This window comes from Heliconius melpomene, chromosome 8 (assembly GCF_056956725.1).
Source record: "Heliconius melpomene rosina isolate 202511_hmr_F chromosome 8, ASM5695672v1, whole genome shotgun sequence".
NCBI classification, from domain to species: domain Eukaryota; kingdom Metazoa; phylum Arthropoda; class Insecta; order Lepidoptera; family Nymphalidae; genus Heliconius; species Heliconius melpomene.
The window spans coordinates 9904708-9923568 of NC_140396.1; the positions used below are offsets into that span (position 1 = coordinate 9904708).

Below are 18861 nucleotides of genomic sequence, written 5' to 3' on the forward strand. Positions count from 1 at the left end.
GCTATGTAAACATCCATACTTATCCATATTATTTTATTTTTATTATAATAAGTCATTATCTACATATATCTACCACCATTTTCATTCAAAACAATGTGTAATAGAGAGTTCAACCTACATTTAAATAATGGTTCAGCACCAGTATTATGATAATCGTGTAAACTGTAAAGGGATTTATTTGTTCAACACATAGCTTATGTAAATATTGTGTTGAAATAAAAAAAACACTTTTAGACTTTATTATTATATGATGTGTATTAATAAAATATTTTAAAAAGTTCTACACACTCAGAGACATCATTTAGCATTTAAATGGCATTAAATTTTGACATTTGTATTTTGAATTGATAAGTGACGTCTTTGAGTGTTTGTTAATATTTATTTTTTGTCAAATATAATGTTTGTTTTATTTTGTAAATAATTTGTAAGATAATATTATAGTTTCTTTATAGATAGCGGTTAAGTGTTGAGATGTTCACATTCTATTTGTGTTGAAATAACTTTGGAGGAGTGATAGGAACTAGTGTTGTCAGTAAGGTAGCTAAAAACACCTAGTGAGGTGCCACGTTAATTTGTAATATAGAAGAGAAAAAAAAACTATAATATACTATTGTAGAAAATTGAAAATTAAGCACAGATGCTGTTATTTTTGTTAACGAAAAAGCGACATATCTATTAAATTAAATAGTTTTTGAATGTGTTCTGCACTTAGATGATTACTATTTGGTTTGAAAATTCAAAATGCTTAGCTATTTCTTATTTTCTTTTATAAAATCGCCAAATGTAGCCTAGCGTTAGTGATAGTATACTTAGTATTACTAAATATAACGACGGTTCGTAATTATCGTTCAGCGCGGTGGTCAGTGCGGTGGACGGTGCGGTGGGCGGGGGGTCAATTAACTTTTATTGATGCACAAACAGTACCTATACAACATGGGCGTCCGTCAATTCCGGAAAATTAAACGTTGCCGAAAAAAATATTTATTTTTCAGTTAGATCTGTTATTGGGACCACTCCGACCACTTTCTTGGGAGACGAGATAACCATGTCTTTGATAGACACATTAATGAAATAATTGAAGGTCTCGTAAATCCAAAATTTTACTGTAAAATATTTGATTTATATGAATTACATATTTAATTATTAATCTGGAATGTTGATTTAAAAATTTTAAATGACCTTAATTTCTATATATGTAGATACTTTAATTTGATGTTTTGTCATCAACTTTAAAATTTATTAAAAACAGGAATTATTGACGTGGACGTGACATCTTTAAAAAGGGGTTGATAAACTATTTATAATAGTATTAAAAATGAAAACCTAACATGTAATTAGTAATAATATACGAATATAAGATAGCATTTACCTTGTTTCAGACTTCGCCAGACGACTCCCATATAAAATATTTTATAGACACTGTTTACATAAGCTTATCGGCATTTTCCTTACGAGTGAGATATTTATTTTATTTAAAATGTTTTCCAATTGAAATGATAATGAATGGGCATATTTTAATAAAATAGTACAAGTTTTTTATGTGATATAACGAGTTCGAGATTTGAGAAATATTGTTGGGTGTTCTTTTAAAGCTGTTATAAGTTAATACATTTTGGTATCTTTATAGACACATATAATGTATGTGCAAAATATCATTGTTTATTTTCATATTTTTTCTTTTTTATATATATTGTTTTTCTAATCAACTTACCTCTTTTTTAGGGTTCCGTACCTTTTAAGGAAAAAAGGAACATACTAATGGAATCAAAATTAATAGGGTAATTCCGGTTGGCATAGAATTATGAAATTTGGGAGCTACCAGGTAGTACTAGTTCAGGAAAACTCGGAAAACTATACATTTGTGGTTGAATCCTAAAAAATAATAACTTTAAAAGGGGGTCAAAATTTGGTATTAAAGCCGCTAGTTCAAGTGATGTATCAGATGAAAGGGCTTGGTGTGCATATTCCAATGTATATTTTATTATTTTCTATGACGCACTAATTGTACGGTACCCTTTTTGGCGAGCCCGACTTTATAATTTTCAAAGCGTTGGTTAATATTTTTACTTTATATTCAATATCCTCTATAGTCTATACAGAAAAAAAACTAAAATGCGCATATTAGGACCAAGGTCAACTAACGAAATGCCTTACAATAAATGTTTAACAAAAACATATTACGTAGAAAATGATAAACGAAGGTTTTATGTCGTTGTAATCGTATAAGTATTTATTCAGAAATTAACTGAAAAGCATTACAGTTAACTTTCAAAAAATAAAACTAAACGTATGTAAACCTAATATAATATAAGTATCTAATATTTATTTTCTTTACTTTATATTAACTTGGTAAAATTGATACAGACAATATTAAGTAAACACGGCAAAAAATATTACTAAACATTGGTCTATGTTATTTTATTCATAACGGTAAATTACTGAAACATAAATTTGAAAATATAATTATGATAACTACATATAATTGTGAACAAAGAGTTCCATGAAAATCCGTCCAGTACCGTACTGAGGTAGCAATAGCAACTTTTATTTGGATTTTCTGTTTAATTCTTATCTATTTAAATCAAAATATTTCTCAAATCTCGTTATGTATATTTAGTGAAATAATAATTCACGAAAATTATAGTTGCTGTGATTTGGAAAACGGGGACATTTGTAAAACAATGACTCAAATCTTTAGCTATTAACACGATATTTAATATTATGTAAAAAGAGTATATTTTAATTAAGTAAATATAAGTTTCATCTAATTTAATTTTCAATTTAAAATATTTTTAATTAATTTTGTAAATATTTTACTAAAACGGCTAACGGTTTGAGTCTTTGGTGAGTAACGACTATCATATGCTTCTATGTTGAATTAATAAATCTAATTGTAGTCTATTACGTTGTTTTATTTTTAGCCCAAACCATTCCAAATAATTAGAAATATTTCATTTCACATATTATATTCTATTCACAGCGGGTTAGCGTCTGACTAAGTAAATAAGCCGAGCGTAAGATTATCGTTGTACAAGGATGCAAGAGAGGATAAACGAGATGGTTATGGGTTCGATTCCCACTCCGGGCAATGAAATATTTAATATTTTTATTTTTTCGCTTGCGCTTGGTAACGTGCAAAGCGCTGCAATAACTTTGGCGGAAGTTATTGTATATTGATTATCAACACGCAATACCTACGGAATTTGGCGAAAAGTAGAAAACGAGTGCCCTAAGGACAACGAAGTGTCTTATCACTTGGTTCTCAGGTTCCTTCTTCTTACTCTGCTCCGTGGGGGATGCAGCGCGAAGCAAAAATATGTTTTTATAAACATTCTATATAAGACAAACATATTGTGGAAATCTTAGAAACAATGCTAGGGAAATCATAGTATAAAAGCGAAACTTGTTTCCATCATAAATATACTGATGATACTGAGATTTGAACAGAATAATTTTGAGTAACTTAAAAATGTACATTTAAGTGTTACTGAATAAAAAACATTAAACTCAAAAAGAATTTTGCAATGAGAAAAATTAGGATCAAGCCCTTCAGCTTTATAATATTAGTATAAAACTTTCAATAATTAACTCAGTCAGTAGTTATTACTTAGTCAATATATAAGATTACTTTTATTTTTTTACATTTTTATAATGAAAGAAAAATACTTTTTCAGATAACGACGTAGCAGGCTCTGAACCAGCGCCTCTTGATTAAGCGTGCGTTCTCGTCCGAGTTTGTATGGCTTAGTCTAAAATAGTAAGAAAGGTGGTAGGTCATGTAATTATAAGAAATTAAAACAATATATTGTTTTTTGTAAAACTGTTTAATAGAGGCAGTTAAAGTTATGTTTAAAGTGGACGAGGCTCGAGGCTCGGAGTGGCGCAATGATATAGCTTAATTAGTTAGAGTAGTTGGACGGATTCCAATAAGTGCGAGTTCATATCCACTTTTAAGTTTTTAAAAGAAATTGAATATTTTAACAGACAATTTAAAAATAGTTGCTGCTGTAAAGATTGTAATATCAAATATGTTCTTGATACTATCATAAATTATTATTTTCGTATCGAAAAGAAACACGTGTATAGTTCGAGAAACAAAGAGGGCTAAAGGGACGAAAACACATTTTTTTTTAGTTTTACCCTAGACCTCACGTTTTCGAGTTATTGAGATTTTTTTCTATTGAGAGTAATTTATTAATTTGTTTGTTAACCTGAATTATAAACTTGTGAAATGATTTATTATTGGAGAATTGAAATAGTAAGATTTCGTATCCTACTTTTTCCCGTGTCTACAGCAGAGTAGTGACAGTAGACTATAATAAATCACATCACTTTTCACTAAGAGTACTGTGGGAGTGTGGGGAGAATAATCTTGTGCCCAGAAACTTTAATACCAAAAAAAATCACTGAAAAATCAAAAAGGAGACCTTTAGATGAACAAATCTGTTCAAAGTTAAAGTCCAGTCGAGGCGCAGACAACGCGTGCGAGTAATGGACTCGATTTCCACTCGAGGAAATGAGATACTTAATATTTTCATTTTCCTCGTAACACGCAATTCTCCCTCAGACATTAGCGGAGAGAACATTAGGATTCCAGGTTTCCTCTGCCTACCCTGCTATGTGCCCGCACATGTGTAAAGCTAAAAAAACATTGTGGTATTCGAATACCATAAACAATGACATAGATAATGTTCGGTAAGGGAGTCTCATAGTTCGTGGGCGTCGACGATTACTCACTACGACTAGTCACTGTAATAAATGGGAAAGTTTGCTTGTAGTGTCGTCACGTTTGAATTAATACGTACCTAAATTATAATTGAAAGTAAGTGCCGATATAAATTAATATTTTTAATTTGAATACGTATTTTACTTTCACATTGTAGCTCACAATTACTAGTGTAGGCAAAGGGAACCTGGGAACCTAGTGTTAAAGCACTTTGTTCCCCATTAAATTACTCTCATTTCCCCACTTTCTGCCGAATTTTTCGAGGCAATGCCTGTTGAGCGGCGGAACTCAACGCCGGGCTTTTGTCTTGATGCCAGAGCGAAGAAATGAAAAAATTAATAAGTAATTTCCCTGGGTGAGGAACACACAACCGTCGCGTTACACACGCCCCTGGATCGAAAACGGTCTCAAATGTTAATATAAGAACAAAATGTAATTATTATAAAATGTACGATATTATATGTTTATTTATCAGCGCGTTGCAGCGTCAGTATCGGCGATTGCAGCTGCACAGCTATTGTACGGCTGCCAACTATGAACTACCGGCGTGGTGCATCAAGGACGGTCCCACATTCATATATTTATATAGTTATAGGAACAACAGTAAGATTAAGTATGTTTAGTCTAGGCATGAAATTAATAAAAATATATTATATAAGATTATTGTACGAATGAAGTAGCTTTATGCTATATGAATCGACTATTGTACTTCACAATGTTTGTATTTATTGTATTTCTTTTATTGAATAACAAATATTTCTTAGAAATTTAAAGGTCAATGCTCAAGAAAACATTAAAAGAAAGTATTATATCGTCTCCTATATTTTGGTACGACACTTAAGTAGTTCTGAGAAATATATTTTGTACTCATTGTATAACGAATGTTTTGAAATATCGTACTCTGAATAAAAGTGGCCTTCCTTTAAACATGTAAATTATATATAATACTATGTTGTATATTTTAAGCTTCAAAAACATAGCTGAAGCTGTAAAAACCTCACCTAATCCTAACCGCTATATGCGGGATGCATCTGGCATATACCGGGGTAGGCAGAGGGAATCTACTATTACCGCACTCCGTTCCTCAAGCATCGCTTCTTGCGTGAAATAAATATATGTATTACATTCCCTAGAGTGGGAATGAAATCCACAATTGTCACAATTACATTCATTCAAATGCACGACGGCATCAACTATTTCTTATATAATACATAATTATATTTTTTTTTTCTTGAACAAACTTGACATTGAGAACAAATGAGCGAATTGTTAGAACAAAGTTCAAGCGTCCCTCAACAAAGGAAATATAAAAGTAAAAAATATTATGTTATAAATCCATTTATTACTTTACATTATACTCGGTGATGGTTGTGATCCTATACACAATAATAAAAAAAACTGAAATATATTTATTTTATTATTTAGTAAATAATATAACATAATAACGTTGAAAAAGCAAGAAAATAAATTAAGAAGTTAATTTTGGGCATGATTTTATCAATCCATTGATCAACGTCATAGGCGAATATTATCCACTTTTATTAGCGCGGGAGTGATAACAATACGATAAATGTTAATAACTAAAAGTAAATTTTAATAAATTATGAAGTTATAAAACTTAATATGTACTATAACATATGTATGAAAGAAAGTATGTGAGTATAGAGTATATCGAAAAATTTAAATTTTTTTATAAAAATTATTTTTAATATAAACACTTAAAAAATTACATTAAAAGGAAAATAGCAATCTATTACAATCAGAAAAAAGTATTTAAAAAAAAACTACAAATAATACTTAAATTTTATTAGTCACTGCACAGCAAACCATATATCCATCATACCCACAACTCTTACCCATAAAATCTCAAACCAATTTAAAAAACATAATCTTTCTACAACACTGTGAAAAAAATAATACACACTATTTTTCGTTAATATTCCTCATTTTCATTTGCAACTCGAACCGTCTGTTTGTCCGCACTCCCTTTATCACCGTCCTGTTTTCCTTTCTATCGACATTACGTTTTTCAGTGAACGATTTCTCCCTCATAATTGTTTGTTTTGCCAAATTTCGCCGCATCTTTGTAGTTCCAGCCAAAGAGGGTAAAGTTGCTTGTCGTTTTAGTGCTTTAGGCAAGGTAGGTTTAACATCTGTATTTTTTGGAAAGCTGAACGGGTTTACACTCATATTTAATTTGAAGCCGAATCTGGAATATCCTGGTATAGATTCTGATTTCTTAGCAGTTTCAAGTTTCTTTGGTTGTTCTGGTTGGGCTGGTTGGGTTTCTGAAACAACATTTATATGACATAAATAATGGGTAACATCAAAACATGAGGTTGTAAGTTACATATTGGGGAATGATTGTATTTTAATTATTTTCTATTGTGGATTAGGTACTAGGTTAGGTAGGCAGAGGAACCAGTGTTAAGGTTAAGACTACGTTACCCACGCATCACCAAACTCTGTCCCAATTCAAAACTCAACGCCGTGCTTTACATATTAGTTCGTTTATACTTAAAAGGACAAGACTAAAATTATATCTTTGTAACTATGTACTTATAAATTTTACTTATTTATTTTTTAATTATTACTAATGAGAAATTCTGTTTGTAATTGTTCCATATAGGTAATATCCAAACTATTTGGTATAAACGTTTCTGTATCGACAACCTTCACATACTGATAGTCTAGAAATCGAAGAATTACGAGGAAAACTGAAGAAATTATTTGTATATTTATTAAGAAACTTTTGATGGACAAATGATATCCATCCATTTTTACCATAAAAGTAAAAGAAGAGCTGAAGTACCGCAGCGTACGACTGTAAACATGTCGCTTGAGGATTGAATCCTCACCACGGGGAGACATTATTTTCATTTCCTCCTTTGGAAACACAACAAACAGCGGCGTTGAGCTCCTCAACATCCAATGTCTTAAGATCATTACGGTCCTAGACGGACCCGTTATAAGTCCGGAATAGAAAAAATCTATGTGTAAAACGAAAACCTACCCAAGTCATATCTTACTTGTCGTCAATAAATTATTTATTTTACACTGAAATATAGATAGCTCTATAGAATTACACGTGAGTCAGTGTTATCAAAAAAATATTAATACCGATAGCAACGTAACAGCTGGTGCTTAAACTAACACTTGTACAAATATCTAATCAGATATTGCTATATTGTATTAATAAACTTCATTTTATATTATTTTCAATAAGGAAATAACTATGTAGAAAAATTTTAAGAAGGTTGGGTAGGATTTAAATTTATTTCTCATACGTTTTTAACTATATTACGATGCCAATGGGTTCAATTCCCATGACGGATAATTAATAGTTAAATAAATATATAATATATAATAATAAGTTAAATAAATATAATTATATATTTAAACTATATTAATTTTCCCGATCTGGTAGTCAAAGTGCAGTGTTCAGTTCCGCCACTCAAAATACAACGTCTCCAAAATTGGGAATAAAATAGTAATAAGCTGAACCCTGCTGTTGGGAAATATATGAAGCTGCTCTGTCTCGTTTTCACACTGTATCCTGCAGGGAATGCAGACACTCTCCATTAAGACACTTCCATTCCTCTTCCTATTATTTGAAGTTAACGCTTAGAACATAATAAGCTAACAATAAAGGCTCTGGAAGGTATTTTTTTATTAATTTATATTAACAGGATATATAACATATAACATGGAATATATGCAGATAAAATAGACAGCTTCTCTTATATAATTCAGTGTTGTACAATAATTTTCCTACATAGTCGGGGAACAACCGCGATATTTACCATAATAAAAAAAATCTAGAACGACTATTCTGTTGTTCACTTACATGTAAAAATAAAACCAGTTAAACTAATTTTGATGAAATTATGTCTAAAATTTTCATATATGTATAAAATAAACATTTTATATTTTTAAATTATTATTATTATTAATAATTATTTTTGAACATATACTTAGTAAACGAAAACATCATGACTCATGACTACAGTAATAAATTTATAAAATATAAAAAAAAAAAAATTTTAGAACTGTCAAACAAACAAACTAAACAAACAATAGTAGCACAGAATACAGACTATTTAGCATTATAAAATATTAAACTGATAAAAAGATAAGACTACGGCTTATGACGTAGCGTCATTATGATTCAATAATAATATGTAACAATTTAAAAAACACGCTACCTATAACCAATTAGAGTATTATAAATGTATGTTATAAAGATAAAATTAATATTGTGTGTGATTATCTAAAACATACGACGTCTGAGCCAATCTCATTAATTTGTAGGTATTCCGCACTTAGCTGACTAGGCAGCGGGTACCTAGGAACCCAGTGTTAAGACACTCCACTCCCATTGAGACACTTTCGTGCCCCATTCACCTCTAAATTCTGGTGGTGGAACTCAATATACTCTTATTTTCTATTCCTTTCATTTCCATAACATAAAATAATTTATTACCCCAACTGACAATCGAACCCAAAACCGTTGCTTGCGTGCCCCTGCACCATGACAGCCTCGAAGACATTTTCGTTCCTAATATATTTATAGTAAGCATGAAAAAGGAAAAAAAAACAATACCTTGAGGACTAGTTCTTTCCAAAACATTTGTAGGTGCAGTAGGGGTTAGCAGCTGACGAGCCCTTTTCGCCTTTCTTTCTTGGCATTCATCGAGGGATTCCATCTTCTCAAACTGTTTCTGATGAAGGGCAGCAAAATTGGGTAATTTTGTCCGTAGCACTTTGTCCTTGGTCTTGGAAGGAGTTCTGGTCTTCTTGGACGGTGTTCCTGAATCTTGGAGACGAGCTGGTGAAATGATAAGAAAAGAAGTGTTAAGCGTTTGGATTGTTATTTAGAAAAAGAATATTTTTATAATTTATATATTTGGTATGAATTTTTAAGAGTATTTTTGTTTCTTTGTAAAAAAATCGCATCTTTGCTCATTTTCTCGCATAGCTAAAAAGGTAGCCAATCTAGTATTAACACACTATGTTACCGCCACTTTTTGCTTTATTAGCGTAGAGAACTGAAAATGAAGAATGAGAATGGAGAGGCTCAGAACTCAGCACTGTGCTTTGCCTCAACACTAGAAAAAAAACAAAGAAATGAAAATATTAAATATTTCATTTCCTCCAGTGGGAAGCGAACCCACAACCGGTCACGCTTACAGCTTACACTCCTACACTACCGCTTACCTCAAATAGGGATTGAACCCACAATTATTATGTCTACAGTCCAATACTCTCATTGACTGTAAACATAATAATGTCGTCGGACTGTGTGGCGCACCACCAACCTTTAAAAAAGGATAACCACGACCACTCTGTCAAGAGTGAAACGACAAAGAAGAACTCTCATTGACTTTATAATATAGAAAAATATTGGAAAACATCTTGATAGTGTTTTCGTACCCATATTCCACTATAAATGAAAGTTACATGAATAAAAAAAAAACATAATCACAAGTCATATTTTATTACAACTACGAACATTTTTTAAGTTAATCAATCAATCGGCGTCAACCAGTCAATTTACCTGTAGCGCTACTAGTGCGAGGTCTGGACAGACGCTCCACGGAGTGCTGCTGGTCCTCCGTAAGACGCTTCCTTTTACTCCTGATACTGTCTGCCTCGCTCTGCGTATAGGAGCGCTTGCGAGACGGACGACTTATTTCGGATACTGGAAATTAATTATATTAACGTATTTTTTAGATACATTTATAAAAATAAAATGATACATAGTCTTAAGCACTGCATTTTCTAAATATTTGAGACATTGCAAGTTGAGTGACGAGACTCAACCTGTTTTTTGAATTATTATTAGACATATAATTATTAATTCCCCTGAATGCGAATCAAACCCACAATCGTCACATTTACAAGCAGACACTGTTCCACATCACCACAATAACCTTATACTAATGATAAAAAAACTTATATGAAACAAGGATATGCCAAAAATTTAACCATAATATTAAAAGAAAACAAAATACAAACTTACCACTATCATCAAAAATAAAGCTCTTATTAGAACCTTTCAAATTGGACTTGATCACTTTACCCTTCATCTGAGTGATGACAGCTGGATCATTAACTGGACTACAAAACATCACTTTATTTGTTCTAGAAGGTATTTCTATTAACAATGAACTCTTTTCAATTGTCCTAGTTATGTTCATAATACTTTTAGATGGACACTTAGATAGAGGGAATGGTGTACCACCTGGGGATGGTAGCGATTGCCGTCTTTTCTCATTTACTTCTGGTATTGAATCAGTATCTTTCGTGAAAGTGCCTTCCCTTTTCAGCGGTGTTTTATTTTCTTGTAGATTGACTTTTTTAGATGGAGTTTTCTTTATTTCTACTGTTTCATCTTGTTTAGATGCTTTTTGTACATTATTTTGTTTTACAGGAGTTTCATCATTAGTAAAAGTGTTTTTTCTCAATGGAGAAATAGGTTTTAATTCAGTATAAGTATCCTCTCTTTTAAGTGGCGTTGTAGTTTTATCTTTAATAAATGTTCCTTCTTTTTTAAGAGGGGTTGTAGTTTTATCTATATTAAATGTACCTTCTCTTTTAAGTGGTGTCTGATTATTATTACTAACTTCTTGGGTTACCGGAGAACTTGATTTTTCTGTTGACCCTTTCATTTCTGATTCATCTAAACTACTTTCAATAAGTACTGGGGTTATATTCATTATTTTCTCTTTTGATTCGTCACTTGATATACTTATGCGGGAGTTATCATCAGTAAGATCAGATTTTGAGTCTGTGTTATCTGAACTGATGAGAGAGCTTCTTCTATAATTTGGTTTGTCAGTAAAATTTGATTTTTTACCAGAATTCTTATTGAAACTTTCATTCATTTTGTTACTTTTGTCAAATGTTGCATCTAAAGACACTGTTATATTGTCAGTTTTTTTGTCATAAGTACTATCCAAACTGGTTTTTTCTTCTGATAATCTAAAACTTTTACCTTCATCATTTTCTCGGGATGAATTTGGTTGCTCTTTTTCACATGTAGAGGCCAGGACTGTTGAGGGTATATTATCACTTTCTTCTGATAATTTAAAACTTTTAACTATATAATTATCTTGGGATGAATTTTGTTGTTTTTTTTCATATGTAGAGTCCAGGACTATTGAGGATATATTATCTATTTTATCGTAAGTTGAGTTTTTGATACTAGATTTTCGTTTCTTTTTTGAAGAACTGGAATTTAAATCAGAATCTGTAAAACATTTCTGGTTTGATTTACTTATCTCAATTGAATTGTCCTTCTCATATGTTGTGTCAAAGTTTGTTACACTTAAACTACTTCTATCTATTATTAAAGACTTTCTTTTCTTTGCACTACTTGTCTTATTTGGAACAATTTTCATTGCAAAGGAAGTGTCTAAAGGTGTTGATGATATATCATTTACATTTGAATCGGTCTCTCTTATGCTAGACTTTTTGTTATTAGTTGTTTCAAAAGTATTATTATTTATACTTATTGAATCATTTTCTTTTTCAATCTCAGATTGTCTATATAATTGTTCAGTATCATTTATAAAATCTTTAGACATTTTTTTTCGTAAAGGACTTTTTGTTGGTGTTTCAGCATTTTCAACTTTTGTTTTAGAAGTTTTTCTTTTTGGACTTTTTTCAAAATTTTCACTAGATTGTCTGATTTCTAATGTACTTGTTTTCTGTTTTTTTATATATCGTGATATATCAGTTTTAGCGAGTATATTACAATTTCCTCCATTTTTATCTGGGCTGCCAGCAGCACTGTGGAAAGAATTTATAGAAGCACTGCTTTTATTTAAAGATTTATTAGATTCTGTACAAACATCCTCAACTACTATAGAATTTGACTTCTTTTTAGTTTTTTTCTTGTTAGATTTTTTCTTGGCAGCACCTGAAAATTCTAATTTAGGTTCCACTTCTATATTATCATGTCCAATGGATGTTTGTTTTGTTTTCTTCTTTTTACTTTTTTTGTTTTGAACAATAACTTCATTGTTTTCCACAATTGGCGGGTCATTTTCTGAACAATCATCGGTGTCAAATTTTTTAGTGCTTCGTGTTACGCGCATTGGCTTTCTTTCATCATTAGATGTTTCAGAGTCCGTTTTGAGTAAATTTTGTTCTTTTAGCGTATTTCTTCTTGATTTACGGACGGTTGTGGTGACATTTTCGCTATTGCCATTTAAGCTCAGCGTTTCATCTTCCTGAGATGGATATCTTACATAGTTCTTCCGTTTCTTTTCAGTTAAAAGAATCTCGCAATTTTCATTTTGTTTACGAGTTTTTCTTCCGCTTTTAGGTTCTGTTAAATTGTCTAATTCATCATCAGGAGCTAAGCCGCGGATTCCTGAAATTAAAACATGTACTTATATAAGTAAATGTAAATTTATCAAATTAAGTAATAGAAACAAACCATACTGTGACAATATCCAAAATAATAAATTAACTTACGTTTGCCGCACCTTCTTGACATTTTTATGATATAACTTATGCACAAATATATAACATTAAAGTATCCTACTTGTTAAAAATAACAAATGTTTACGTTTCAATTCTTATTTCGTAGTCATTACTCATTACCCGTTTTCAACGATTCAAAATTTAAAATTTGCTGTCAAATACTAAAGCGCAAAGCGTTGCCATAGATAATAAAAAAATACAGTTACTTTTTTTTCTTAGACTGCTGAAGTCACAGAACACATTTACTCAAGTCCTCCTTGATTGAGTGCCAACTGCCAACCTTCCTGGTCTCGGGCAGCTCACTTCTATCGGCTGCCAGGCTTAAATTTAAATTTTCATTTCATTCATTTTCAATTAAATTAAAGGTTCTTTAAATTGTCTGTCCATCGTGCTGCGGGGCGTCCTACATTATGTTTCTCATACAGATCATAATTTTATAAAAATAAATGTTTGAAAAGGAAATGAAAATAATATTTTTTATCTTATTGAATATACTTTGTTCTGATTATTCGTGTACTAACTTCGAGAGATTTTTTTATGTTTTAATTATATTTTTGATCTCCGATTCTTTATATTTCATTTGATTTTATTAAAGTCTAAGTCTTAGTTTAAATATATTTATTGAAATACAAATTCTTAGAACATGAGTATCGTAAGTTTTCTTAAGATATAAAAAACTAAAGCCGTAAAAGTATTTCCATAGACATATTGTTTCGTAATAACACTTATGTCATTTCTTTATTTATTGGAGATTAGAGTAGAGATAGAGAATCAAAAGGTGTCATTGCGAAGTGTCAAAATAAATAACCGAAACCGAAACGCGGCTTAGTTCCGCATAGTGAACTTATTGATTAAACTAGTTTCTTAATAAGAATGAAGCAAATATGCAAGTATTCTGAATAAACCGTGAATTTATTACTCATAAATATAAATGATTACTTGTAATATGTAATGTTGAAAGAGTAATGTGCCAGTGAAGTCGGTTACATGTATGAGTCAGAAACTCGAATAAACAATGGAGCGGCCGTTTCTTATAGCTGCAGTGGTTATAACTTTATATACTATATACGGTGCTACTGATCGTGGCGACTATGTCGGTTGCTATAGATTTAAAGAGGATGTACTGAACACACATACAGGCCAATCTGTGGATGTTTGTTTGTCTGCTTGTGAACAAGTCTATTACAAATTCGCGCTTATTGGCAACGAGTCGATTTGTTTTTGTGCAAATGATCCTGGCCAATTTAAACTGGGTTCAGACTCTTGTAACACACCATGCCCTAAAAATGAAACTCAAAAATGTGGAGGTGATAACGCTGCTAGTGTATACGATACTGAAGTGACCACTCCTGGTCCACCAATGTCTATAGATGTTTTTAATATAACTGAAACTGCTATGAGAGTTAAGTGGACATCACCACAAGCTTTCACAGTTATTACAGGATATATTATTAAAGCAATTATCTTAGAAACATATGCAGATTTTGCCTTGCTTCCTGTAGAGTGGTATGTTTCTAATACTACACTCGAATCTGAATTACCAAACCTTCAGCCTGGATCGACATACAACATAAGTGTATCTGCAACTTTCTATGAAGAAGAAGGAGCCAATATCACAACCAAAGTAGAAACAATTATTGGTACTCCAGACCCCAGTCCTCCAGACATTGAAATAAAAGAAAGACATGGTGACCAAATGCTAGTACACATTCCTGAAGCTAAAAATGTAAATGGGCCTGTTTCAATGTATAGAATTGTTGTATCTATTGAGTTGTTCCAACAAGGATTTATTATAGATAATTTAGGCAATTACACTTTTGCTCATGATCAAGGTTTACCTTATTATATAACTGCTGAATTAGACCCAGAGGAAATCAAAAATGACTTTATTATTGGTGACAAACATACATACAATGGATTTTATAATGCCCCTTTGCCATTGACAAATGATATTGAAGTTTCTTTAGGAGTTGTGAGTGTTAAAAATCATGTGAGAAAAAGTAGATATGCTGAATCTACAAAGAAGATTATTCTAAATATCAATGAGCCAGAGGAAGTATCTCCAATGGTAGTTGCACTTGGTGCTGCCATTGCAATTGGTGTAGTTCTACTCCTAATAGGTATTGGTTTGTTGATTATTTTACGGAAAAGGATTCACATGGTTCGCCTTCAAAGAGGTTCCCAGTCTATGCCATTAAGTCTAAGTGAACCTTGCTTGGAAATAGAAAATTCAGGATTTCTACAAGATGAGGATGAAAGGGTTGACTATTATGGCAATTTAAAACGTAAGCTGTGGAATATTCCAAGAAACTTGATAGACATAGATATTTCTTGTGTAGTTGGTCTTGGAAGTTATGGCAAGTTCACAAGATGCAAGGTACAACAACATGGTGCCTTCTCCGCTGGTCTAGTTCAAGTTATTAATGATAGGGAGCTGGAAAAACCTGATAAGAAGCTGATGCTTCAGGAGTTAGATCTGTTAATCAAGTCTAGTGAACATGAGAACATCATATCTCTAATAGGAATTTGTGAAACCAGCACCACTTTACTAGTAGTTCTTGAAGACATAAAAATTACACTTAAAGAGCTTCTACTTCAAAGTAGGCAAAGAGACCTCCAAAATAATAAATTTTGTCTCATTTCAGAAAACAAAGCTCTTAAAACATGTTTGGAAATAGCCTGTGGCATGGAATATTTACAAAATAGAAAAATTATACACAAAAAGTTGTCATGTCGCAACATGGTCATAAGTGAAAATGGTGTCGCAAAAGTGGCAGGGTTTGGACTCTCTCACATCAGACCACTACATGAGACTCCTGATTATACAAGATGGACATCACATGAGATGCTTCGGCAAACACGATTCAATCCAAAAGCCGATGTTTGGTCATATGGTGTTCTTATTTGGGAAATATTAACTATAGGAGCAACCCCATATGCCCACACAGGGAACAAAGATGTTGCAGCAAGAGTTATTAGGGGTATGAGACCATCACAACCATCATATGTAGGGGATGAACTCTTCCAAATCTGTTTACAATGTTGGCAAGTAGACCCTGATGAGAGACCAAGCTTTTCGTCTCTATTAAATGACTTAACACCATTTGTTGAGGGCCCCGGCACCAAAAGTTTAAGCTTTACACATTTTAATGGATTTAATTTTGAATCACATGTGCCACAGTATGAAATAGTTTCATAGACTTGTCATTAATAAGTATATAATTATATTACAGTACTTCCTTAATAAAGAAATGCTAAAGAAAATTTCAAAACAAATAGATATTAGCAACAATTATATCATAGTCATTCTATGCTTTTATGATAGGACCATATTAATCCAAAGATAAAAAGCTTTGATTGCAAACAAATTCAAATATAGCTACAAATTTAATTATACTAGATCATATTTTCAAACTTTATAACTTTTTTATACATTCAGATAAGCAAAATGAATTAGTCTTAAAGCAATACTGTGTTACCTTAAAAACTAGAATGTAATCTCATTATCTAGATAAATCTTAGTGTAAGACATATTTTACTTAATGTTAACAACCTACACCAGCCACCACAGACACAGTGGCTTTGGTGCACAAAAATCATTGAGCTTGATGAAATAACAGTAACTTTATAAATAATTACAAAATACTTTCTAAAGAGTAGTTTAAGATTGTAAATGAAATGTTTCGTATCTAAAATGTGTAAGCACAAATTTTTCTTAGTGTTAAGTGTTTCAGAAGTTCTCATAATTCACAATTGCTATTTTTTTTTTATTTCATTATGATGGCATAACACATTAAACTTTATGGCATAACATATTTATAATTGTTTTGATATTTATTATATAAATAAGGTGTATTTTACTTTATATATACTATGTAATCTAAGTGCATGCAAATATAGTTGAAACAGATCAGAAATAATAATCTATCAATGTTTATTTTATTGCTTACCAGGCATCGTCATTAATAGCAAAATAATATAAATTACATATAAGTATATTATACAATTCTTCTTGTGTTCTTTTAAGTTATAGTCTTTTAAAATTGAATTTTCAATTTATTATTCTTATCTTATCAAATAAATAATTTGTTTTCCATTTAAATGTAATTGTTATGTTATTTAACATAAAATAAACTAATAAGAAATGACAAAATTTGAATAATTTCTGATGCACATTATTATAATTGTATAAAAAATAATTTTAAGTAGGTATATAATAACATGTAACATTTATTTCAGGACTATAAGCTTTAATTAATTTTGTGTTGTTAAATGTTATTTTGAACCGAAAACGACTAAAATAAAGATCTTATCGTATTTATGTGCAGAAGTGCTCATTAGTACTTAATAGTGTATTAATTTTATGATTTTATTGTATACATTCCTTTTTAGTACCTAATATATTTTTTGTTTTAGTTACTTTTACACCTGAATGTCGTCCGTCCATATATTTTTTATATGAATCTCATTACTTTAATTATGTAGCGTTTTTACACGACTTGAAACTAATAAATATTTATCTACTAATTTTGTTTTATTAATTCTACTTCTTATTTAACCAGCTTCCGCATACCAGGTTGGATAGAGGGAATCTAAGTAAGAATATACCTACGTCTAGCACAATTAACAAGACATTGCGTGTCGAGTGACGGAATTAAACTCCGCACCTTGTCTCCTGGACTTTAAAATGAAAATAATTTAAATATCCCCCGAATAGTAATTTACTCTCCCGGTTATTCCAGTTCAATTAATTAAACAAATTTGTTATATTAATAAATTATTTTTAAAATAATACATTATTATAATGCGTGTATTTATTGTTGTTTATTCCACACTTATAGTAAATATTTCTTTGAGAAAACATAAATATGGCAGCGGTATCTGAACGCGCCTCAAAACTGTCCAAGAGTATTATGACCACTAGCCAGCGCCAGGCCATACGTTTTATCAAGCTATGACTTAATTCTTATACGTTTGTTACAACTTATGTTTGGTACGTTTTAATTAAGTATTGTAAAGTTTTCTCTTCTTTTTTACTTCTATGTTTTTCCTATGGACAACTAAAATAGTTAGTACATATTTCGTTACTTTTTGTCAAAATTTATTCACAAAACAAAAGTTCTGCTTTGTTTAAGATTAATAGTAAATAAGTGTAAATACAATAATTTTCAATGATTTCTTACCTTAGAAGCCAGTCGTTAATATATTAATTTCCTTCGTCTGATAACGGGGCATGCATGAAGTTTGGCTCATTTGTTAAAACCCCCTAGCTTGTAAAATATATAAAATTTCATAATATTAGCTTAACTGAAACTGTTATTGTTTGGTCACTAAAACTGGACTGTTGGGTTGATACAAGTGGACTATTAAACTAGGTTGATATTTGGTTTGGTGACTGAAAGTGTGGCATTGAATTTCAACAATTAACACGCAATGCCTCCAATATTCGGAGGACAGTGGGGAACGGAAGTGTCTTTATGGGAACGAAATATCATAATAGTATTTTTCCAAGAGTGAAGTTTAAAAAATATTATATGTGAGTATGTCACGGATTCTCGCCATTTTTACAAGTAAGCTGACGATGAGTTACCTAAGTATTCATTTAAATAATTAAAATACAACTTATTATTTGTATGAAACAT

General features: G+C 31.1%; 2 protein-coding genes across 2 annotated transcripts; one reads left to right on the forward strand and one right to left on the reverse strand.

Annotated features, from left to right (window-relative positions):
- Window positions 1-6048: 6048 nt before the first annotated feature.
- LOC146537073 (uncharacterized) lies at window positions 6049-13388 on the reverse strand. Its single transcript, XM_085189414.1, has 5 exons — window positions 13211-13388; window positions 10749-13106; window positions 10284-10427; window positions 9330-9554; window positions 6049-7014 (listed from the first exon to the last, which is right to left on the reverse strand). The coding sequence occupies exons 1-5, from the start codon at window positions 13230-13232 to the stop codon at window positions 6650-6652; spliced, it is 3114 nt and encodes a 1037-aa protein (XP_085045540.1). The 5' UTR covers window positions 13233-13388; the 3' UTR covers window positions 6049-6649.
- A 548-nt stretch (window positions 13389-13936) lies between these two features.
- Window positions 13937-17746, forward strand: LOC146537074 (putative inactive tyrosine-protein kinase Wsck). The gene has a single exon (XM_085189415.1). The coding sequence runs from the start codon at window positions 14235-14237 to the stop codon at window positions 16416-16418; it is 2184 nt and encodes a 727-aa protein (XP_085045541.1). The 5' UTR covers window positions 13937-14234; the 3' UTR covers window positions 16419-17746.
- Window positions 17747-18861: the final 1115 nt, after the last annotated feature.